The following is a 26179-nucleotide window of genomic DNA, read 5'->3' as shown; positions in this document are numbered from 1 at the left end:
ATTTTCGCGCACCGAAAAGTGTGATTAAGATATATTTGTCAAAGTTTCGCAAAGTCCAACACAAGTCAAACCTATTCCCGATGAAAAGTTTTTTTTTCAGTTGTAAGATGATGCCGCAACTTCCATAAGTTTTTACACGAGCTTTGGTCATCTACTTTCACTTTCCGTTTAATTGGCGTACTCGATGACAAGACAGATTTTTCTCAATTCTAATCTCCAACGCATCTAACGACTATTTAATAGACTAGCTGGCAGGTTCAGTGGTACATTGAGAGGAAGTTCAGTGTTGAGCACCTATCCAAGTCCAATGGCGATGAATAAGGAACAGATGCTGCGTTCAGCTCTTCTGGTAGCTTGCATCTTTTGTGTGACGAATCTTCCAATAGTCGTAAGTCTTCGAAGTGCAGGAAGCTATCGGTATGGAGCGCTGAACGAAGTAAGTATTTGATTCGTTAATCTGTACTGTATCCGGTAGATAATCTCAACATCAATTTGATGTAGAACATACCGATTGTGCAAGCGAATGGTTTAGGTGGCAACATTCAGAGGGCTCCCGTCGGCGGTCCGTTCACTTGGATTTCAACCATCACGGGTCTGCCCATTGTTAGTTTTTTCGCTTTTCGCACGGTGCCCACGAAATGTCCATCCTGTTGTAAGTAAACAAATGGTATTGGAAAGGCGACTATATTTCAAATTGAATTTTTCATTTAGCATGCGGAACCAACAGCTCAAAAGTCGTTTCAAACGATCTGACTGATGTCAGCGATTTGCGGATCAATGGCGGACAGGATGCTCCCGACGGAAAGTACCCTTGGATGGTCGCTCTGTACTACGACAACAAGTTCATCTGCGGAGGATCACTGATCAATGATCGATATATCCTGACTGCGGCCAGCTGTGTGTTCAACACCGATTGGACATTGTTTTCCGTGAAATTCCTAATGTACGATCGTAGTAATCCAGATTCGGATTTCTTCGAACGGCGAGTTACGTATGTAATGACAAACTGGTACGTGGACACCGGGATTATAGCAATGAACGATTTGGCCCTACTGAAGCTGAACGAAACAGTTCCTCTGGGGAAAAATCTATCTCCAGTTTGTTTACCACCGGAGGGGCCAACGTATGGAGGCTATAATGTAAGTAATTCGCATAGCTAAGGCATGAAATGTGCAAACAATTCTGCTTTCTAGGCCACTGTGACGGGCTGGGGCGAAACCCAGAACGGAACGTATTCCAAGGTGCTGCAGGAGGTTACCGTTCCTATTCTAACCTACGACGAATGCTTCAAGCAGAGCAACTATCTGTTCTTCCAAATGGACGACAGCAAGTTGTGTGCCGGAGCGGTTGACGGTGGGCGAGATGCTTGCCAGGGAGACAGTGGCGGCCCGCTGCATATTGTGGACCAACAAACCGGTAGGTCGGTCGTAGCCGGAGTAGTCCCTGCCAGGACGGAATGTGCTCAGCCAAAGTATCCGGGAATTTATACCCGGGTGAACAAGTTTATTTCGTGGATCAAATTCAACACGCGGGATGCTTGCTATTGCAGTGCGTAGAATGAGCATTGGAGGAGAAGATTTTTTTAAAGTTGCAGGGCTACTAAAAAATTGTATAAGGAATGAAAATTAAAGAAGGCTGAAAATTTGATAGTTCAATCACTTGTTTTATCGAATTTGAAGAATTTCCATTCTCTCTTTTTTCTTTTGTTAGCGGCGTTGATAAAGTTTATCTAGTAGCGACCCTAATTAATTATAAGAAAACTTGAACGTCCTAATTAAAAACACTTTTTTGGTAAAAGATTTCTATCAAAAATATTCGGTTTTTTAAGGCGTTTTTTCAAGCGCTCCTGCACATAAATTTCTTGGTTGATGGTCCCGGTTGCTACGCAAACGTCGTTCCTCAAGCTACAGCAACAGATGGCCTGCCATACGAGATATTTCTTTGCGAACCTGCTGGATGTGTTTGAAAATCTCTTCCAGCTTTTCTCTTCCAGTAGATGTATAATATTCCTGTTCTGCCTTGACGTAAATTTCGTCATCTTGTACCACGCAATCAAACTTCGTCGGAATCTTCATGTACAACTTCCGCAGTCGTTCTCTGGTCGACTTGTTTTGCTTATCCTAACGATTTGAAGTCACCACCTTCTGTAAATCGACAGTCCGGCTTGGTTTTTACCTCAATGCACGGTGGAGTGTCATTCTCTCAGCTTGGTTGCTATATCTTTGACGGAGAGGTTGGGTTTCCGCTTGAAATATTGGACACTCTTTTCATAGTTTTTGTAACCTCTGGCTTTTGATTTCCCCTCGACTTGAGCTTGAGCTTGTGCGACCACCCCTGGCTGCTACTCCGTTATCGATCTGGACTAGCTGAAGTTGCACAGAGAATAAGAAGATAATAATGCTTGGGAGTAGCGAAATATCTTTCAATGTGCAACTCCTGGTAAACCTAAAGTATTGATCAATACCGGCACCGGCCCTGCGCGAACGTAGATCACGGAAGGAAAGGGAAGGAATGATTAGTCCGATACTTGCTTTTGCTAGAGGCCGTATATACTACTGCGCGCTCCACAAGTATCACAGGAGGAGGATATTTTTGTTATTAAGAGTATAGAAGTTGGATCACTTCTTCTTTACCGACGCCAGAGAGGTGACTTCACTATCTGTACTAGATATCGATCCACCAAACTCAAACGTCTTCCTTCGGAAGGAAAGTAAAGCCGTTTTACTTCACTTCCGAAGGAAGACGTTGGCACAGATTTTTTCACCTAAGAAAAATCTCAACGAGCTCGGCTGATTGAACCCAGGCAAATTGGAATGAGTGGCGGTCACGCTTACCACTCAACCACCGGCACCGTCACCGACTTTTGATTTCCCCTCGACTGTCGACAAACGTTTTTCGAACGATTTTATTGCATTGGTGACAGTTGATTTTGACGCATTTAAATTTCTTTAGGCTTCAAGCTTAACGGATTAAATGATTGTCAATACTCGGTGATAGATCGTGCAGACGAACATCGATCTTATCATCGTCCATATAAACTGGTATGATGATTATCGTTATCAGTTCTGCATTATAAAATTGTGTATCATCCGACGATCTCACAGTCGCTATTCAACAGTAAACCAGAACATCTGAATTTGCTTCACGAGACATCACCCGGGAACAGACTATTGCTTTAGGTCTCGTGTGACCGCTTGGTTTTTGTGTATAACTGGTGCAAATTTTGTATTATTTTGGAATAATCGTGTAACGAATCCCAATTGTGTGCTAGTTACTGATGAGGAAAAAAAATGGTTTAATCAATTTGTTTGGTTTAATTGCGTTTAATATGCAAAAAATAGCTATTGGGTAGTTCTTTAGCCCACAAATTATTCTATAAATACAGGGTCACTGTTTTATTGGTAAAAGTAAAACATTCAAATGCTCATACAATTCCACACTGACCTACTAGGAACACCATCTTTCAAAATTTTTCATCTACTTTCCGAAAAATAAAATGCAATTTCAATACATTCAAATTCCATTTTTGTCGTTGTGTGTTATATGTACCTCTGTTTGGACTATACTGGTGTGAAGGCAGTAATGTTTTAACGGGTATTCGTGCAAATGAATACAAAACTCTTTTAAAATTATTCGTCCGAAAATAGAAGTCTGTGACAATATAAACTTTATGGCCCATTGTAATTGAATGAACACAAATTTTACTTTTAAGTAAGGTATTACTGAGCGAGCGATAACACTGTCACTTTCCTGAGTGGTACTCCGCTATTCTCAAATCTCGTACCAAAAGACAGTATGCGTCAGCAAGCGAGTAACCCCCGAAATGGTTCCCAGTAAGGTCGTGCAATGATCTCCCAGCAAACTATGGATGGTAGAATGCAAATTTGTCACCATAGATCGAACAAATCACCTTCTTCCCTCCATCCAACGACAACAACCAGCTTCGATCGCATCTCCGCAAATGATTCACTCGAGCTGTGAACTCTGCATCCATATTGTCGATGGCGGCGGCGGCGCGGGTACAAAGCAATGTAAACAAACACGGCCGAGCACGACAAAGTTCTGTTCCAAGGTGACGCTGGAAATAATTGTATACCCGTCCGATAGAGGCATGAATGGTTTCGGTTTCAAGTACAACACATGCAACCGACATCATCTGCATTTCCTAACGCGGAGGAGCAAGAGTGAAAGAGAATTGTGTGTGATCGTTTGAACTAGGGGAAGTGGGGGCAAGTCCGACACTGTGGGTAAGCCCGACACCCCATGACTTTTCCTAGAAACTAGCTTTGAAATAATCTCAAAATGATAATGAACCTTTAAATTACTATTTTGGGCACTTCGAGACACATTTGGTACATAGTGATGTGTCAAATATCGAACAATAAACAAAACAAACACAACCGGTGATTCGCGTACAGGTAGATATTACTTTTCGCTCGTTGATGTTAAGGTTTTAAGAGCACTAAAAATACCGGAAACAGGATTATTTAAGTTTTTTAGCCTTATCTACACTTCAAATTATTAACTGTATTCAATAAGAGGTAAGTTAGACCAATACAGTATTAATTATTATGATTTTGAAAAATTGTGCGTTGTTGGGGTGAGACCGACACTTCTAATGTGAGGTAAGTCCGACACCCTCTTTGCATAAGTGATTAGGATTCTGTAATTGACTAAGTAGACTAACGCAGCTACGAATTATAATAATAATAATATAAAATTGATAAATATAAAATTATAAGTGTATATATTTATGTTTTATAGATGCCTCGAAACTACAAAAGGAAGACCTGTCGTAGGAGCTGGAGCAAAGAACAGTTGAATCTTGCGAAAGATGCTGTCAGTGAAGGTGTTTCCATAAAATGTGCGGCAAAATCGTTTGGTATTCCAAGAATCACACTATTGGATCACGTCCGTGGCAAGGTGACGAAATCAAAACTCGGACCAAAAGAAACCGTCTTTACGGCAGATCAGGAAAATGAATTGATACATCATTTGCATGACTTGGAGAGTCGATTCTATGGAATTACAAAAGACGACGTTCGTCAACTAGCCTTCGAACTTGCTGAAAGAAACGGGATACAACATCCATTCAACAAGCAAAAAAGAAGAGCTGGACGCGATTGGCTGTACCGATTTATGAAACGTAATCCGAAACTAACATTTCGGAAGGCAGAAGCAACGTCCGCCGCAAGAGCCAGGGCGTTTAACAAAGTGTCCTTAGATTCCTTCTTCGATATGTACACAAATCTTCTAGAGACAATGAAATTTCCTCCGACACGCATCTATAATGCTGATGAAACAGCTATTTCAACGGTTTGTAACATGTGGGTGTGTGCGTTACTTTGTGCGTATATATGTATGTAGGCAAGTTTGTGTGAATGCGTGGGTGTGTCGATGAGCAGAATTAGTAGATTAGCGTTCTAACGTTTTTCACTTTCTGATTTTAGGTTCCCCCCAGTAAGAAGAAAATTGCGGCCCTCAGAGGTAAAAAACAGGTTGGAATGATTTCGTCGGCAGAACGAGGAGAGACAACCACTATCGTTATGAGTATGTCAGCGAGCGGACATTACCTTCCGCCTTTCGTCATATTTCCCAGAACTCGAATGCATGATTCTCTCAAACATGGAGCGCCACCGGGAACAAAGTTCGCCTGTAATCCCTCAGGGTACATGACCATCGAAGTATTCAAAAATTGGTTTGATCATTTCCTCGAGCACGTCCATTCTTCAGAAACTGATCCTGTGCTGCTTTTGGTGGATGGTCATTCGTCTCACACCAAAAATTTAGCGGTTACTGAGAAAGCTCGTAAAAATCATGTGACGATTCTTGTGCTTCCGCCGCACTGTAGCAACAAGTTACAACCGCTAGATGTCTCGTTTATGTCTCCATTTAAGGCACATTATTCAAGCGCTACCGAAATTTTCCTGAGATCTAAACCAGGGCACGTCATAAGCCAATATGACATTATGCAACTTATGGGTACTGCTTTTGGAAAAGCGGCTACAATACCGATCGCAGCTAACGGTTTCAGGAAATGTGGACTGTGGCCATGTGACCGTACAGTTTTTGACGAAAATTCTTTTGCACCATCATTGGTCACTGATCAATTCTTGCCAATAATAGAGCCGGCAGCAACTCCAACCAAGAACGATAAAACTTTTGAAGCAGATATCATCAAGAAAGGGGAAGACGAGCAGTCCTCTGTGAATTCGTTCCTAATTTCACCGGAGAAAATTTTACCATTGCCAAAAATGGTTAGCCCACGCGTTACTAAGAAAAAACGTCAAGCAGGAAAGGCCGCTGAAATAACATCTGCTAAGTATTGCCAAAGTTTGATTGATGCTCAAGCCGCTAAAGACATTTTGTTAATCAAAAAAGGACGCAGAGTTATAACAAAGAGATCCAAACGACCAAAATTAAAAGAAAATTGCATGGAAGATTCTTTGTGTGATCGATGTGGATGCTGCTTTTCCGATTCTTCGAACGGAAGAGGATGGAGAATGTGTACTACATGCAAGAAGTGGATTCACACGCAATGTTATCAAACTTTTGATACGGTTTGTATTTCTTGCAAATAGATACACAAATGAACCGCTATCAATGTAATACAAGAACAAAAGTAATCTCAAATAAAAAATTTAAACAAAATGGCCAACAGAATCTATCCTTTCTACTTTATAGATTTCCTAAATATCAGGATATATATAACTATACACGCCATTTTAGTTTCGTTTCTTATCAACCATATTGATACCATGTAATTTATACTGATCTGTGACCCCTCAAAACCTCAGAAATGATCAAACTCTTATCATGTTCACCAATGACGGAGAATTGCATATTGCGTTTATACTTCGTATTCATCAATCCATACTCGACATCCGGAACCATCAAAAATATTTCGTATCCATCAATAACATCAGCGATTTCAAGAACTGCTGAAAAAAGCTGATACTGCCTAAAGCACGTTTCAAGTCCTTTTTGTTTATTCTGGTCCTGCAGTACGAATCTTGAAGTCTTGAATACTGATAATGTTTTGTCCAATCTGAATTCTGGTCACTTTCAGTGGTACTTCCGGAATCGTCAGAAGTGTCCAATGACATTGTCACGCCAATGATTGGGGCCTATCGAATCAAACAGTATGATAGTTATTTTAAATGGGTCATCTCAGAACCGATGCAGATGGAATTCCATGAGCGAACGCGCATTTAAACCCTTACTTTCAGAAACGGAACTCCAATAGACCCTAATCTCATGCAAAATCTATGGAGATAATTCACCATTCATTTGAGTCTAAGATTGCGCAAGTTTATTCATTCATCACCCTAAATAAACCAAATCAGAAGGAGTGTCGGTCTTACCCCTTCGGGGTGTCGGTCTTACCCGCACAGCTTTAAATGGGCTTGATTTTTCACATTTTTTACAACGAACATTTGGTTATAAAAATAGCACTTTTTTATACTATAAATGCACATGGCTCATAGAAAAACATCTAAACTGAGATTTGGAATGGGATATCCATTAATTTAAGCTCTATAATACTCAAAAACAGTCATAATGCTTAAGGTGTCGGACTTGCCCCCAGTTCCCCTATTTCAAGTTCAGCGGGCGGTGTCGTACTACGGGGAACCAACTTGAACTTGGCATTCGTTTAGATTGTAGATACAGATGCGAAGCACCCGAAACTCCACGAACGAAATTGTTACAGAGTGAATGACACGCTTTATCAAGCCGGTACATCGAGGGAAGGCCGTATGGTGCAACATCGTTCAAATATGCAATTGTTGTTTGGGTATGGTGAAGATACGCGGATTGTCATTGTCTTATCTCTGGGTTAAGTAGACACTGTACACTCATTATACACTTCAGAGCGACTCAGTGTCCGAATTACATAAGTTTGAATGAAAGTTTCAATTTCACAGTTATTTTTTAACTAATATACTGGAATTGAAACAGATAACATGTTTCAAGCTAATGTCAATTCTGTTTTTCATGTTTATACTAGGAGTATTTAGTTTTTGGTATTGAATGCTGATTGTAAAAGCTTTTACATCAAAAGTATATTCGAACATTTTCATTCGATGCTAGACCTCTTAAATAAATTGCAACGTTTATTAAAATTTCTGTAAGGTTGGTACAATAAAATGTATAACTAACTTAAAGAACCTGTATACAACCCTGCACTCTGACGGTGCGATGTGGCGCCTCGCTTTTGTATCTGGCTCTACATATGTATGTAAACAATATAATGTAAACAAACTAGCATCTTATCTGTTTGTGCGAGGGTTGCTGCAATCATGCGGATATACACAGCCAAGATTGGGTTACCAACCTAGCGCGATGTGTTTTTGTTTACTTTGCCAACAAATTCCAGACGAAGGTACCGACCTACCTGCATAAATTTCGATTCGACGAATGTCAAACTACTGCGCAGTAGGGCGAATTTTTCTGCTTATCCAGGGCCTAGGGCGCATGTAAATAACCGTGAGGTTGCAACAGTTAGCGCAGGCCAAGATAAGGTTCAATGCAGTTGGGATTCAAAGCCGCTTTCCAAATTATTTTTAATTCATGCTCTTGCGTACTGCGCTATTACGAAATTTCGGTCTCGGAAATGCGCCCTTCTAAATGTTCTGGAGAAGCTTTGTGCATTGGGGTGACTTTAGTACAAAAATATAGCGAATGTGAAACTCGTAATTTTGTATTATGTTTCTAAAATCTACTATGACATTTATTTTTCATTGATTCAACTCGAATGGTTGTTTAATGATAACCATTAGCCTATCTTCGCTTCCCAAGAGTTTTTAATAATCATTCAACTGAAATTTCCATAATAAATAAAATTATTATCATGTTTGTTTATCCTTTCAATATACAAGCACTGTTTCGAAATTTTTTGAGAAATAGTAGCAATCGGAACATTTTTTGCCCTATTCACTCGTTAAACTTAGAAAAATGTATATCTGACCTAAATAACGAAAAAAATGACTATTCGTATATAATATTATTCATGGCTAACTGTTTGAAGGTAACAAAGCCTTCGCTTCGGGACTGTGTTTCAAAACCGGAATACTAGTGTGGTTTTTGCTTGAGGCGAAACTGGGTCAGGTTGGGGTAACCCCAACTGCTGTCAAAACGATTGAATTAACACCGGTTGGGATTACAACCTAATTCAGTTTCGTCAACAAATTCAGCAGTTATATGATGCTATGGTCCGATGACACAAAAATCGTCCTGTTTGGGTCAGATGGCATAATTACGACCCAAGGAGGTAGCCAAGAGAGCGCATGAACGCAAAGTGCTTGCGGCCTACCGTGAAGCCAGGAGGAGGTATACTTCTTACATCAAGGTTTCTAGAAGGAATGGACCCTAATTTAAGTTTTTCTCTAGGACGAGTGATGGTATGTCTTGAAACGGCCTTGGAACGTTGGAATTTGTTATCTCTAGTTGGTGGGAGAAATTATGATTGTCTGTGGTGAATATGAATGTCACCCACCGTCAAATGCACTCATTTAGAGGATGACACATTTGCCTTCGGTAATATACAGACAATGCAACTAGACTAGGACCAGCAAACAGGTGTGCTTACGCAGGGGATGCTCAAAAGCTACGACCTGATTCGATTTCCTGGACGACAACCAACGACGAGGGCTGGCGACTCCTTTTTTGGTCCGAGCAATATTAACACGCGATGCAAATTCACTAATCCAAGGTTCACTTAAGTTATAATATCACTATTCTTCACTATTAAACATCTTAACTCTATTTATTGCTTATAAATAACCTAATTCTAAGTGACGTCACTTGTTACTTGTGGTTTGGTTTTTCTGGTGTAGACGGAAGATGGCTGGATCGCCGACTGGGTGGCATGTTGGGTGGATCTTGGCGGTTTATGTTGGTGACAATGGCTGTGTATGGCGGCAGTGACGGTACGGCGGTTTTAGCTAGAACTGTCCAACGGTCTGCGGTCGGCGCGTCATGGGGACTCTCACAGCAGCGTGTGGCGAGCGTATCTCGGCCGGCCGATGGTCTTTTCTGCTATCGCGTGTACATCCGATCTGTGGCTTGTGGTTGCCGGTTTTCAGGGTTGCCGGCAGTTAGAAGAATGACGTAGTGGTTGCCGGGACTGTTTTCAGGTGTTCTTGGCACGTGGCGACAGACAGAGAGCCGTACGTTGCTGATAGTTTCCGTTCCTGTTCTTGGTATCATCCTGCGAAGGAATAGGTTCCAGATGACAATCTGGAGCCGAGAATATAAGGCCCTATGAGGACCTACCCTGAGGTATTAGTAACATAGCTATACAACCATGTGGTAACCGCTACCAATTTACCCAATTTTTACCTCTTTCCGGTATTTTAATTTATCTGTGAACCGTCTTCTCATAGTTATTTTATTTTGCGTACAACAAAATTTTAGATTAATTGTTTTAAACGACAAATACCTTTTAAACACTATTGTTCTAGCACATTAATCAATCCGGAAAGAAGGATCAGTGCCTGGAGCTGAGCCTAAACCGGTGTCGCATTCGTAATTCGGCACCGGAGATAAACCGAACACCTCCGAAGTTTGACAGCTCGGCTATATCCGTTTGGTAACCTTTTTGCGGGCTACTCTACCCGTGGCGTGTAGCGGCGGCTAAATAAGACTGGTACCGTTGTAAACAAGTACTGTGAAATGATGTAGGTCAAGATGAGCGAAAGGTGGGAACAGTTGACACTTTTGAGTGTATTAGTATTGTACTTGCAAAATTAAGCATGGCGGCCGGGACCCTTGAAGTAAGCATCAACATCTGAACGAGCATACTGATTCTTTGGCGCTCGATGAAAAGTGAAAAAAGGCCGAGCTTCACTTTGGATCTATCGATTAGAACACTTATGGACACTTTTTACCACGAAAAAAAAAAACGATTAAATTAACTGTGACCGAAACGAAACAAAACTTATGGCAACAGAAGAGCCCACTACGTCAACTGTTTGTGTTTTTCTTCTTCATATCCTCTTGTATTTTCGGCTTCATTCAAGAAAAATGACAACCACACTCACACACAGAAAAAAATGTGCACACCTGTATCCGTCTTGGATGTAGGTAGGGTGTGGAGACTATTTTCGCCCTATTTCTATTATCGCCCTACCCATTTGAAGCCGTTAGTTAGAGCAGCGTCTGCCATCTTTGTTCAACGCATTGGCCCATTTGGTAGTGCGAAAATAAGAGCATTCGATTCGAGTTTTCGTGGCGTTCAAACAGAAGTATTTCCCCATTCTCAGGACATTTTTGGTATTAAATTGGTTTTTGGGAACGAAGCAAGGATACTGATGCCAATTTATGTGCATTTCATCGACTGTAGACTGCGTAATTAATAGAATAGTGTGGCACCCTCCCTAATGGGGCGAAAATTAAGTCTTTTACCCTACCATTTGGGTGGCAGTGGAGCTGGAAGCAGGAGAAGGCAGAGTTGGATTTGGATATCGGGAGGGCAAACTATTGAACCGCTCGATGATTGTTATTTATTGTGGTGGAGCCATCAATTGCTCATCGTAACCGACGGTTACAAATTCATCAAAAAACCATGACCAAAGAGGTTTACTTGGATATTCTGGAGAGAAACTTCCACGCCAGTGCCCGAAAGGCGAAACTTTCGGGAAACTTTATCTTTCACCAAGACGGAGACCCTAAGCATACAGCGAAAGTAGTGTCACAATAGCTAAGGTCTTGGATTGGGTTGCACAATCTCCAGATCTTAATCCTATCAAGCATCTGTGGGCCATCCTCAAGAATAAAGTAGGAGACCAAAACCCAACAAACTTGAGGGACTTAAAACGGGTCATCTTCCGATCAGAAACACATAACAAAAAGATTTCAAAACTATATCTCGCGTTGTTACTTGTTATAATTTTCTGTTATTTTAACTACTAACGAGACAAAATTTGTAACACAATCTGTTACGAAAATTTTATTGTGTTATAATCCTGTTATTTCATTTTGATCGGGCTTGGATGAATGAGGAAAAATCGAATCAACTGTCTTCAAAAAACTTGTAGAATCCATACCGGATCGATGCCAAGCCGTGATCCTGGCGAAAAGAGGCCACACGAAATATTGAACATGAGTATAGGGTGTCTTTAATTTTTTGTTATTATTTTTATAAATTTTTCTAAATCTTACCCCCACTGAAGGAGAAGATAAAAATACTTTGTTATTTGTTTTACTAATTTAAATCAGAATAGTTCGCAAAACATTCAAGAAACAATAGACTGTTTTTTTATATCACACAAAAGTTTATAATAAGTGAAAAAAGAAAAGAGTGGGGGTGTCTTCAATTATGGGCCATAATTTCGGCTAAGCAGTCTCATATGGATTAAAACGAATTATGTCATGATTACTCCGACGTTTCAATGCAGGATGCGTATCGTATCGTAGTTAACCCAAATGAGAAACTGATATAATTTATTAAAATAGATAATATTTCCTATGACTAACACCTAATTTCAATAAATTTTGAGGAAAAATAAACCAATTTTTTAGACGTTAAAGAAAAAAAAGTGAATTTTGTATCGTTTCGGTTTACTGTGAGCTCGTTTAAAAATGATAAATAATTAATTTTTCATCCCAATGTTGGGTATAAGTCAGACCAAAAAGTATATACTTCCACTATACTTGCTTCCGATTTTTCAAATTAGTGATTTCCTTGTTAAACCAAACCGGATTTTGTATGCATGATTTCGTCGTTTTTCGTGAGTGAAACTTCCTCCTATATTATTTGCCACAAATAATAGGGACTGTCATTTTGCGCAGTTTAATTTATATATTTGCTATTTTCATAATTAGCCTTTCTATATTCAAAGACATCCTAGAAATCATAGTCAATGGAATTATGAAACTGCGATGAGAACTCCTCCACCTGACTATTTTTGGGTTAGTCGTCAATCACGATAATCTCTAAAAATTTTGTAGTTACTTCCATAAACCTCTTCACTTTTTATGTTCTGATTTCAACCTATTTTCGGTGCCCATAAATATCGAAAATGAGGAACCTAGTATATTCTTTTGGATTTCGTACATCTGTACAGCGCTCTTCATTAAAATTTGGACAGTAAACGAGAATTTCAGTGGTTTTCAAAAAGCTAGTTGTGATTCGTCATGCGTAACAATATTATCTTAAATTATTGTACTATTACCAGCTGCGTCATATTTGTCCTGGTCTACCTGTGAAAAGTGCGTTAAAATTGGCGAAAACACGAACGTTCACAGGAGCAATGATGTTAATTATTATGATGATTGTTGTTGTGTCCATTGCAGTTGTAATAGGAATGTAGCTGCTGCCGTTGTTGTTTCTATTGTTGTTGTTGGCCACAACCTTAGGTATGGTTGATCAAATGATTAATGTTTTCAACTCTTTCGTGGCCTTGGCGATCAGCTGCTCATCCATTTTAACCCCAAAAGTAACCGCAGGAGTCAAGATATTTTGACATTTTTATTTGAATGTGAATCATCATTTACGTGGACATTTTGGAACAAATATATCTCATCTTAAAACACGTAACGTGTCTCACCCTAAAACACACAACACTTCAAATAGTTGTCCTAGAGAAAAGACACATCAAACACAAACTAATCCCACTTGCACATCAATTATCGCCGGCACTTTTGCACTTCCGACAACTCCTCCTCGTAACTAGAACTGGTGCTAACCGCTTAATAGCGTCTCGCCAAACAATGAAAACAAACGGAAAAAATACCTAATGCATCCACTGCGCACCTCTGTCTCCCCGGCAATGCACCGTGAATCATCACTATTATATAGTGCCACTAACCTAGAGGCCATCGTAAGTGCGAATGTTTGACTGTGTCGCTGCACACACTATATAGTTTATAATACATACAATTGATGGACGTCGGCGCCGCCGCTCGACGCCGTGAGGATGTGTGCTACCAGAGCCAAGGACAACACCCTTACTCCGCTGTCAGCCATTCGCCCGATCCTTACCGATCCCCTCGTGACTTTGTCAGAAAACTCCCCCGCTCTCTTTCTCTTTCCCGTTCGATCACAATTTAGGGGGGTCTTCTCTTGAATCTCTAAAGCTCTCCGATCCTCCCTTAAACTTATGGAGGATTGCTTTCGGTTACGAGAGTGAGAGCTATAGCTGAGCATAAGTCACATCGACCGATGGTGTTGCTCGCGACCTTCATGGTGCCAACCACCCAACTTCCGCCCTCCCCAAGTTATGGAAGTTCCTGTACGCACCAACGGAGAATATCTACCGTCTGTAGATAGGCAGTAGTTGTTGGTTCGCCATATGGTTATGGTGGCAGGATACGGGAGCACGTGAAGGATATGGGAGGCACGGGTGGGACATGTCCTCGAAGGTTCCGAAGCCCAAGAGCACGGGCTCATATTCGTTTTACGCTCCTCGTACTCACGCGTATGGTACAAATGAACTTATCCATATGTATAAAAGACGATCGATTTAAATTCCACAGCCACAGAACAATACTGACACACTCTTGTCTCGTCTGCAACGGACGGGACCACAATTTTGGTTTACAATCCACGAATATTGCACGATCGTTAGCCGCGGTTGCAGCAAGTGTTGGCACGCGCGTGGCTCGTTTTGGACTGGTTCTAACTTGTTCTCAAGTTTTCTCACGGGATTCTGACTACAGGATGCAGCTACCGTTGGCGATAAGTTTGATCTGGTTAGCCCGTATAGCACTGGCACTTCCGGCGAATGGCAGCAGATCCTGTAACTGCGGTAGGTTTACGTGTTTTTGATTTTCCGGAAATTTGAAACAATCTTACCGGAAATTGCATCTGTGTGATTGTCGAGTGTTTTGTGACCCGATTGTTGTATAAAGTGATTATGAAACTGTCCCAGTCGACCATAACCAGCAAAGCTAAAAGGAACTGCTGGACAACAGGATGTTGACTGTTCTTTCGGAAAGAGTTACACCCAGATAACACCGTGTGGAATGCAACAGCCGTACGCAGTTGCATCTGATTCAGAAAGAAAGAAAAGTGAAAGGTTAACAGTGTAAACAGTTGAACCAGAGTCGACAAACAACAACATCGATGATGGGACAAATTGTCGTATTGAGCAATTATGCAATGAACACAAACAGTGACGGAGAGTTACACATACCAAGCTCGGTTGACCAGACCAGGTTCCCAAACTTGGCAGTGCGTCGAAGTGTCACACAGTCAGCAAGAGCACGTGCTAGTTATTGTGATTGTAGCTTTGGGCAAGGCTAAAAATAAAACGTGCTCTTTGTTTTTGTTGTTTTTCTGCGGAAAGCTCCCGGGGTGATGTAGGAGCGCCTGGTGCCTAAGGGTGGAGTTTGGCAAGGTATTTTATTGCTGCCCCAAGCGATCAGTACCTCGCCGTAATCCGGACCATATCCCACTTCGACGGGGGGCATCCTCGAAGTTGTAGTTGCTATACAATGTAGTTTTGTTTTTTTGGCAACATTACTGCGTTGCAGTTTGATTATGCGTGGAGGATAGCCATCAACTCAATATTAATGCTCGTCGACGCCATGGTGGTTGTTTGGGTTTGGTTGACAACGATAGTGACGTCTCACTGGTAACCAAATATGTTTGCCATTTGGCATTTGTTGTTGGCATTTGAGATTATTCAGATGACGAGGGCGAAAGTATGGCTGTGTCAGAAAGCGATAAACAGAGTTAAGTTGTGTTTTGGACTAATTAAACTGGAACGTAGAAGATGTAGAGCACTCTAGTTAGAGTGTGGCCAAGAGGCCATGACGTATCCAAACGAACATGGAATTTGACGTATACACAATAGAACTCTTGGCCACACTCTAACTAGAGTGCTCTAAGAAGATGGACTCTTTTTGGTTTTTTTCAAAGATCTAGCACACATTTTCAGAATACTTTAGCAGTATTACGCTGGTATTGTGGAACTCCAGTCAGAGTAGCGAAACCAAATAACAAAAAAAAAGTTCAAGAGAATGCAGCTTTACAGTCCTACCTTTCCTGGGATGACGCTTGTATTCGGCCGGTTTCATAATTCGCTATCGCACCACAATGGCGTCTGACTCGATATAATTTCTGCGACCAGTGCTCACTGGTGGCTCAGTGGCAAAGGTGGTGTTGTTGTTTCGCCACGACAAATTAGTGGTTAGAAGGTTAAATTGTTTGACGAATCGAGTTTGCTATTGTGACAGTGAGTTCCTTGTGGTATACTACGAAGTGAAATAGCAACAATTTCATCGAATGATTTGGAGTGGAGATGTTTCGGCCTTTTTTCGGTTACTTTGAAATAGTTACACTAACTGTGTTGTGCTAGTTGTGAAGGTTTTATACAACAGTCATGATTTTGAGGTATTAGATCCAACAGTACAGTCATCGAATGTTAGAACTCCAACCAGAGAGTGTTCTTAACGCCAATAAACTCAATGTGGCAGCCATGTGCAATATCCCTAGGTTTATTTTTGAATTTGTTACCTTGTATTCATACACATCATATCATTTTTTTTTAAATTTCGATTGTAGAGGATTCAACCTTAGGGTAATCCGCCCCTTTTTAATATTAGAACAAACTCTAACCCTATGTGCGGGATTCGGAATCCCGCCCAAGTGAGCTTACGTACAAGGCAATCGATTTGCTATTTACTGACAAGAGGAATTTGAAACGCCAAAATCTTTCTTCAACCATTCTTATTGTAATCATGTCAATTTAAAATCGGTTTTGTTCAAAGCTTTTACTAAAATGATAGGGCGATAGTTAAAGCGCTTGAATTGAATGATCGTTTCACACCCACCTTCACTTCAGCAATTGATTTTACATTGATTCATATCATTCGACAAAGTTATAGGCAATTAAGTGGTTTCTCAGATTCTTCTTTTTGGTGATATTCTGTACAAAATGTACAGCACAACACTTTTTGCACATATTCATCGCAGAGGCTTGGTATCTTCGGAACAATTACTCAATATGATTTACCGAATCACATGAACAACAACTTTTTTTATCTGTTGTAAATTTATACCAAAATTTACCCTGGTACTGAATTTGGGTGTCATTATTTTAAAAAGAAAATCATCAACTTATTTGCATTAAAGCCTTCATTTGAGTGAAAGAATCACATCGGAAGCGATCTAACCTATTCGTATAACTCAGTTTGTTGAGATGATTCAACACCGTTTTGCATAACCATCGGGCGTAATTTTTTTTTTGGAAAGTCCGAGAGCGCTTGGCGCAGCACTATACATTCTATAAATTGATGCTGGTCTGCTTCTTAGTAATCGAAGGCTTCAAGGTGAAAAAATCACCGTTATGATGTGCACAGATAACTGTTCAGTGCAAATTTCGTTAAGACACAAATGTAATGCTTAACGCGCTTCACGTCCTGAGATTTAATATAAGCACGGGTCTTTAACTTTTCGAATTAATTTTCACGCTTCACGCTATTCCATCACGATGAAACCCTTCCCCTTCCTATTCTTTATAAAACAAACAAAAATAATTTGATGGCCATTTAAAAAAATGAAGTCAATTTGACCACATCGTTTTTCTTTAATAAAAAAAATCAATGTTGTCAATCGTCTGAACTGCGAAAGATCAGATAAATAAATTCGGGTTGGCGAGATAAAAAGATCAATTTTGAAAAAATCGCGTCGACTTCGCCGGTTCCTAAAAATGATACGCACGGACTATATCTATTTAAAATCAAACCTTTAACATATTTCATTCTCCCATTTCCAGTGTGCGGAATCAACGGTCGTGCAAATCGGATTGTGGGAGGCATCGAAACCGAAGCTCACGAGTACCCCTGGTTGGCCGGTTTGTTCCGGCAGGGAAAATTATACTGCGGTGCTTCCGTCCTAACCAAGAACTATTTAATAACGGCAGCCCACTGTGTGAACGCCTTCGAGCCCAGCGAAATCAGGGTATTTTTTGGGTTACGAGTTCGATCCGGCTGTCTAAGTGTGCGTCGATTCATTTCAGGTGTATCTGGGTGGCCATAATATTGCCAAAGACTATACGGAGCTTCGTCGAGTCAAGCGGATCATCGACCACGAGGATTTTGATATTTTCACATTCAACAATGATATCGCCCTGCTGGAGCTGGATAAACCGTTGCGCTATGGTCCCACGATACAACCAGCCTGCCTTCCGGACGGAAGTACTTATTAGATGCTAGTTAAGGCGATATATGAGTGTTAATCGTTGCTAATTTCTTATTGCAGGTGAACGAGATTTGAGCGGGTCGCTGGGCATCGTTGCCGGCTGGGGACGAATCGAAGAAAAGCTACCGCCCTCGAAGACGTTGCGCTCGGTCGTGGTTCCAATTTGGTCACAGCAGCAGTGCTTGGAGGCCGGTTATGGCAGTAAGAAGATCTCCGACAATATGATGTGCGCTGGGTATCATGACGGCAAAAAGGATGCCTGCCAGGTAGGTATACGTTAACGGTTTATGTAATTTTGTTACTGTTGCCCTGGTGTGGCAGCACTGGAGGTGTGCGCCGCGCTGCCGATTTCAGGTAAAAATCGGCTGCGCGCCGGCGTTACGACGATGTGCTTACTATTTTTACATGCAGTCGTCGGCGCGGCGGCGGCGGCGGCGTGGCGCACACCTTTACTGGAGGTAAGATACTCGATACTAAACAGTCGTCGTTTTTTCGAACCGCGACCAGGAAGGACTCCGTAGGATCACAGAACTAGCCCTGCAACTGTCTCGTATTCGAACAGATGGTCAGTCTTACGAAGAGATACTGTGATACTGAAGAATTTTATAAACTATTAAAATGGTAATATTCACCACTTCAGTGAAATGGAATTTTGCGCACCCATAATACCTACAATCAAGTCAGTCCCATGTAGATAGGAAATCCCATAGAACATGGGACAGACTTACGATTATGGGCAGCACAGTAATTGTTAAATCTGAACTTCGAAACTTGTTTGCTTTTGAACCACGTCGAGATAATTTTTACATAGTTTTCATTAGAATTTTTATTTCGACAGATTTTAGTAGCCAAATTGCAGAGAGCACCCATCTCCTTATTCATAGCAATGAAACTTACATATAATTTGTAGACCACACTCAAACTTTCGATTGCTTAGAATAACTCCATTCAGTATTGTTTCTTTTCCCAGGGCGACAGTGGCGGTCCGATGCACAAAATGGGCAACGCCGGCAGCATGGAGGTTATCGGAGTTGTCTCATGGGGTCGAGGCTGCGCAAGGCCGAATCTGCCTGGAATTTATACCCGAATCGTAAACTACTTGCCCTGGATCGAGCAAAGACTGGCCGGGGAATGTCTGTGTGTACCCAAAGATGTCGCCGCCCGGAAGAATGAGTGACGGATGAGAGACATCTTGCCAGGCTGTTATTTATTTATTTATTCTAGTCAGCAAATGTAATTGTAAGGATTGGATTAGTGGAGTACACCGAATGCAAGAGCTAGTTTTGTTGCCAAAAATTTTTATGCCATGAAGTTTGAAATACAGTATTGTAGGTAAATGATGATTCATTGTTATTACATTCAAACAAAAGAAACAGTTCCAAACGTACATGTGGTCTGTCCGCTAAAAACTCGATTGCGTTGCTTCTGTAAAACTAGTTTCGTCCTTGTTGTTGAACAGCTTTTTCAACGCTTCTTTCTTCTTCTTCGTCATTATCTTCGCTGGACGTCCGCTACCGGCCTACCGCTCCACGCTCAGGAATGCCAGGATCCGGTAAACTGTACTCACGGGCAAGTGTTCCTCTCGAAAGTGGTCTCCCGTAAACTTTTTTCCACGATGACCATGCGATTCGTAAAACCGTACAACACGCTCACAGAGTGCTTGCTGTTTTGACGCCATCTTCGATTGAACTGACAGCACCCGAACGAAAAGAAACATGCCACTTATTTCTAGGGAGTCCAGAGAGAAAAAAAAATTACGCTCTTTACTTTAATTACTGAGAGGTATTGAAATCATTCTCATTTTTATTGAACACCCGTTAGCTTGCACTGTACTTCTTACGATGTAGAGGACACTATTGTTATTGATGATTTGTTCTTTATCAAACTTTCTTCAAATTTTTATCCAGCGGGGTGTGTGTCCTGCAGTATTTTTCATTGGTATATTTCACTCATTGTGTACATCGTGTGAGTAAATAACAAAACCGGACATGACATGATCTCATGGAGTCTCCTAATATCATGAATCGCGTGATAATCCATCAACAATACAGTGAAAGAGTTTGTGGAACGTACTTGATGGAATGACAGGTTCAAAGATCGGTATAAAATGTTACTGGACGAGATGAACGTAGGTCGGTCAGTAATGCTGCAGCAAGCCACTCGACAAAACGTGGAAGGATATAGGCATAAACAAAATCAACAAACTCGTTTGCTCCGGCAGAAGAAACGTCATCTGGAGGAGCTAGAGTGTGAAGACATGGTCTTGCTGTATTGTTCACAAGAGACGCGTAAGTTCTACAAGATGCTGGGTGGCACATACCAAAGCTTTGTACTGTAAGTCGAAACGTGTAGATACAAGGAAGTGGACACCTTGACGGACGAGCATGAGGCAATTGAAAGGTGGAAAGACGACGAGCAGCTAAATGGCGGACCAAAATAATATCAGGTGATTGCAGAAATTAGTGCAGCATACGAAGGGGATGTTCCAGTTGCAACGATGAATGAAGTTAAAGAGTTCATTCAGCTGCTCAAGAACAGCAAAGCAGCTGGTAACGATGATCTGGTAGCGGAACTTCTTAATTTAGCTGCGGTGAAACTGGCCAAATGCACGCACTGATTGATAGAAAGAATCTGGGACCCAATCGCTACCGGAGGATTGAAAATAAGTGGTTATCACACTAAAATACGAAAAGTCTCATTCTATTTCCAACCACCAAAGACGTGGGTCACGATAATCTGCAATTATCTGAGTCAGCACAAAACGAACCAAAAATCAGTTACTTTTAATTGTGCTCATTGTATGAAGACCAAAGGAAACTTTTCAATCTACTGTCTACTTCCGCCATGTCAGAGTAACAAACGAGCTAACTGAACGAGAACTAATAGATGCTGGCATACACTGTGCCTAGAACCAACGTTGTATACATTCCTTCGACCCATCATCGCGGTCGTTGAGTTCAAATTTCGTTCCATACGGTTTAGTTTTGGTGAGGTAGAATATATTTTGAAAGCAAAAGTCGAGCTTTCCGAAGTCGCCTATCTTCAGTATCATCATCTGCGCAATACAGTACTGATATCATTCAACATGTTAAGCCTAACAGAAAGATTCATTTTACATAACAACCTAAAATGCGTGATCGAAAGTGACAACGTCGAAATTAAGATTCCCGTGTATTAAGAAAATAACTATATGATATTAAAGCTACTTGACTTGTCACCACGTACTCCGCCCGAATAAATTATAAAATACATGTCGCAATTCGGAGAAGTGGAATCTGTTACACCTGATACTTGGTGAAACTTCTTCACGGGTATTCCTAACGGTGTGAGGATGTGTGTCGAAAGACTTATTCCCTCCTACTATACAATTCTGATATAACGGAACAAACATTAAACAAACCACGCTAGGCATCCACGAAGGGCAGATTCCGTACGTACAAATACTGCAACCAGACAGCACACAGATATCTTGAGCGGAAGATGCTGGGGAGATTGTATCACAACCGATTGACCACACCTCTACGGCAAATCAATTCGGAACACAGTTTTCAATACCATCACCTGAACCACAAAGGGTTGCCAATTTTCTGGCCATAATAACAACTGTAAAAGCAGCATCCAATACCTTAACATCAACTGCTAACATCATCGGCGAGGAAGCTAATGACGGTTTTTCGTTGGTGACCTGTGAGTGCTATAAGCAAGAAAGAACATCTGATCGTGAGCATTAAGACAGCATTTACGATGATGACATTAACGTGAACACGAGAAATGTAAGACTCTCAAGATTCAGTAAGCGAGTAGATAAATGTTTCCCCGCCGCGAATGAGGGTCTCCGCTCGCAATAGAAAGTAGCGTGAACGAGGTCCGTAGGATAATTAATAATATTTGTTTTTCTTTATTTTTATTTTTACATACACTGATAATATAAATTCGTAAATATTATGAAATTGAACCTGAAATACACGAATTCATTCGTCGTTTTCTGCAACGAAGTATTTTCGTGCATTGTAAATAGTAGGTTTCGTTCATTTCATGAACAAGAATGGCCGCTTCGTGAACGAAAGCTTTCGTAAATTTTACATATTTGGTATACACTGCACGAATGTTATTGTTGATATCGACATTATTTTTCGTGAATGAAACGAATTGTTTTGTTTATTTTAATAAGCGTGTGTGTATATTACGAACGATTTCGTTGGTCGCACGAATTCATTTCGTTTATCTTAGAAAAGTTTTCGTATTTATTAGCATATTATTTTTGTCATTCGATCTTTTGGGATCGATATTTGACAACACCGATTTTTTTTAATTTAAAAAAATCAGTCTGGCCAAATCGATTTTATTGTGGTATGAAGAAATGGTCGTTTGATGAACGAAAGTTTTCGTAAATGCTACTTATTTAGTGTATATTGAACGAATGTTATTGTTGATAGCGACATTATTTTTCGTGAATGAAGCGAATAGTTTCGTTTATGTATATTACGAACGATTTCGTTGGTCACACGAATTCATTTCGTTCATCTTAGAAAAGTTTTCGTATTCGTTGGAATATTATTTTTTTAATCGATCTTTTAGGATCGATTTATGACAACAACGATTTTTTAAACTGAAAGGATCGATCTGGCAAAATCGATTTTATTTCAACCTGCTCGCCTCTATAGAGGACTAGAAAGTTTGTGGTGTGAAGTAATGGCCGCTTGATGAACGAAAGTTTTCGTAAATTTTACTTATTTAGTGTACACTGCACGAATGTTATCATTGATAACGATATTATTTTTCGTGAATGAAACGAAATGTTTTGTTTATTTTAATAAATGTTTGTGAAATGAACGATTTCATTTGTCTCACGAATTCATTTCGTTCGTCTCAGAAAAGTTTTCGTATTTATTAGCATATTTTTTTCATTCGATCTTTTGGGATCGATATTTGACAACACCGATATTTTTATTTAAAAAACCGATCTGGCAAAATCGATTTTATTGTGGTATGAAGAAATGGTCGCTTGATGAACGAAAGTTTTCGTAATATTTACTTATTTAGTGTACATTGTACGATTGTTGTCGTTGGTAACGACATCATTTTGGTAAATGAAACAAAATGATTCGTTTATGTTTATCTTAGAAAAGTTTTCGCATTTATTACCATATTTTTTCAATCGTCCTTTTAGGATCACAACAATGATTCATGAGAACAACGATTTTTTTTTATTTTTTTAACTGGCGAAATCGATTTTATTTCAACCTGCTCACCTCTATTGAGGACTAGAAAGATTGTGGTGTGAAGTAATGGCCACTTGATGTACGAAAGTTTTCGTAAATTTTACATATTTAGTGTATAATATAGTGTATAATACGAATGTTATTGTTGAAAACGGCAATATTTTTCCGGAATGAAACGAAATGTTTCGTTTATTTTAATAAACGGTTGTGTATATAACAAACGATTTTGTTGGTCGCACGAATTCATTTCGTTCATCTTAGAAAAGTTTTCGTATTTAAATGCATATTATTTTTACATTGCTCCAGCAGAGAAAAACTCAAACTTCTTCATACAAAACCAACGAGCAACGAGTTCGCGATGGCTCAATTGGATCCGTACTGCTCCGGATTATGGATCAACTGGAAGCGAAAGAGGTTCAGGAAATCTTTCTGAAACCGGAAGACACGGATACGGTTACTAAATAGTCAGGCCGAGATCGCCGTGATGATCAACAATTATTGACCCATATTCTACCTCTCTTTTGACGTTGACGGTTTGGCGAATGATGCTTGTAAATATTACGAAGACTTTCGTATATAGCAGTGAACAATTCGTTTGCCTAATGAAGCCGTTTCGTAATAAGCCAACGAAAGTCGTTTCGTGGTTTTCACGAAAAACTCGTAATAAAAAATAAAAGTGTTTCAATTGAACTACGAATGATTCATCATATGTACGAAAAAATTCGCATATTTTATGAAAATTGTCTGTACGAATCTAATTCGCAGCGATTTACGAATATATTCTATCAGTGTATTGTAACTATTTAAAAGACCCGCGGCTCCATTAAGTTAATGAAATGAGTCGAATAGATAAAAAGTTCTATCTCAGATTCTATTGTGTCGAAGTGAACAGATTTGTTCGTGTTTATAAATCCGGTTCACTGATGGTCGATCGATGACTGATCAAATATTTACCATCCGACAGATCCTCCAAAATATTGTGAGTATCAGGTCCCAGCCTACCACTTGCTCATTGACTAGAAGGTCGCATATGACACGGTCGACCGTATTGAGCTATGGAAAACCGTGGACGAAAACAACTTTTCCAGAAAGCTGACCAGGTAATTTACCGGTATACAGTGTCGTCTAAAGGTTTCGGTTGGTATGAAGTATGATACGAATCAACTGACGGCGCTGGTGGTTGAGTGATAATAGTGACCGCCACTCACCCCAGTTGGTCTGGGTTCAATCCCGGCCGAGGTTGATGAGATTTTTCTGAGCTCAAAAAAGTTTGTGGTCACGGAGGGAAGTACAGCCGTTGGTCCATGAGTCGATGGGTCAATATCTAGTTCAGATAGTGGGAGTCACCTCTCTGTCGCTGTGATTGGCCTCGTAGCGGAAATAGGCCGACGGAAAATAACTAGAACTAGAAGAAGAATCAACTGTGAAGATCGTCGAAAAAGATCCACTAGAAACAAATTATTTCCAATAACGCAGCTTGCTATTTCGAATTATATCTTTTCATTTTTTACAACATGAGCTGTTCTTCATAAATCATAGAGCACCTAGAATCTTCTTATTCAAACATGATTTCTATTGTGCGATACACTTTGTAGGCTACAAAGTGACAAGCAACTGTACTTTTAAAATAATTTTAACGATTGAGCTAACTTTATTCATATCAATCAAAACAAAACGCTTCCCGATCAGAAACACATAACAGAAATATTTCAAAACTTCAAAAACTCGCATTGTTACTTGTTATAAATTTCTGTTATTTTAACTACTAACGAGACCTAATTTATAACCCAATATGTTACCAAAATTGTGTTCTGTTATAATCTTGTTATTTCATTCTGATAGGGTTACCTATAACTAGAAAAAAATATATGAATGAAATGTCGCCATCCGATAAAATTGCATTTGAGATTAGGTCAAATTACTTTCGTCCAAGCTTTAAACCTGTTAAAATGGTTGGATGTAAATATTTATAAACAGGTTCAAATTGATTGAAATATGGCGAATTCGGCAAATAATAAGCTACTCACTCTCCCCTCCAGGAAACAGTTCGAATTGAAATATTTAGCATCACCTTGAACATGCGTACGTTTCCAGTCCCTATAGAAATGATAGCTTTGATCGATATGCTAATTGCCACCATGAACGAGTTATCGAACTTTCCCTACCAATGCCCCCATCGAGAGTGAAATAAAAGATAACGCGTATAAATGAATATGGAAATGGGCCAGCCCCAGCAGGGATTTTCGAATGGATGACGCGTTACACCGTTCCTTATGCCCGTCGTGTTATGCCAGGCGGCGACGTCTGGGAGACACGAAAACTGTTTATAGTGCTACTAACGACGTGAATCCCTCTGGATAAAGACTCGACACGTCTATCGTTTGTTTACCATTTATCTGTCAGTGTCATTCCAATCGAGCACGAGACCTGTCAATGACTCTCGTTCCAGAAGGATTCGAAGTGATTTTCTTCGGATTGAGTGCTTTTGACAAGTCTCGTGCTTGATGGGAATGACACAGATAAATAACAAGAATAAGATAGAGATGGCGAGTCTTTATCCAGAGAGATTCAGCGTCGTTAAGTGCCACCTACTCATAATTACCGCATCGATCGTAACTGTGGCTATCGTACATTCGTGTCTGCTGTACTGTCAAGCGATGAATTCCGTTTAACGGATTCTTCGTGCATATAGTAAATCGTTCGGGGTAGAAAGGATCACAGTGTGAACAACAACGGATTGTACGGGCAGATATTACACCGATATTTGGGTTTGTACATTATAATAGATAATGGTAGGTAGACGTTTCAC

General features: G+C 40.3%; 1 protein-coding gene across 1 annotated transcript; it reads left to right on the top strand.

Moving 5' to 3' along the window:
* The first annotated feature begins 307 nt into the window (after positions 1–307).
* On the top strand, positions 308–19498 carry LOC131694537 (uncharacterized). The gene is made up of 11 exons (XM_058983027.1): positions 308–436; positions 502–652; positions 712–1139; positions 1194–1548; positions 5258–5316; positions 5451–6257; positions 14273–14750; positions 17724–17908; positions 17967–18144; positions 18209–18414; positions 19119–19498. Exons 1-11 carry the CDS (start codon positions 308–310, stop codon positions 19323–19325), a joined length of 3183 nt encoding a protein of 1060 aa, XP_058839010.1. The 3' UTR covers positions 19326–19498.
* The last annotated feature ends 6681 nt before the right edge of the window (positions 19499–26179 follow it).

The sequence above is a fragment of the Topomyia yanbarensis genome, chromosome 1 (genome assembly GCF_030247195.1).
Source record: "Topomyia yanbarensis strain Yona2022 chromosome 1, ASM3024719v1, whole genome shotgun sequence".
Lineage (NCBI taxonomy): Eukaryota > Metazoa > Arthropoda > Insecta > Diptera > Culicidae > Topomyia > Topomyia yanbarensis.
This window is presented reverse-complemented; position numbering and strand designations above follow the sequence as displayed.

Excerpts from the sequence above, each read along its gene's own strand:
- LOC131694537 (XM_058983027.1), top strand. The coding sequence starts at position 308 with ATGGCGATGAATAAGGAACAGATGCTGCGTTCAGCTCTTCTGGTAGCT. Across the intron at positions 653-711 it reads CACGAAATGTCCATCCTGTT|CATGCGGAACCAACAGCTCA; the intron begins GTAAGTAAACAA and ends TTTTTCATTTAG. Across the intron at positions 6,258-14,272 it reads TTTTACCATTGCCAAAAATG|GCAGTAGTTGTTGGTTCGCC; the intron begins GTTAGCCCACGC and ends GTCTGTAGATAG.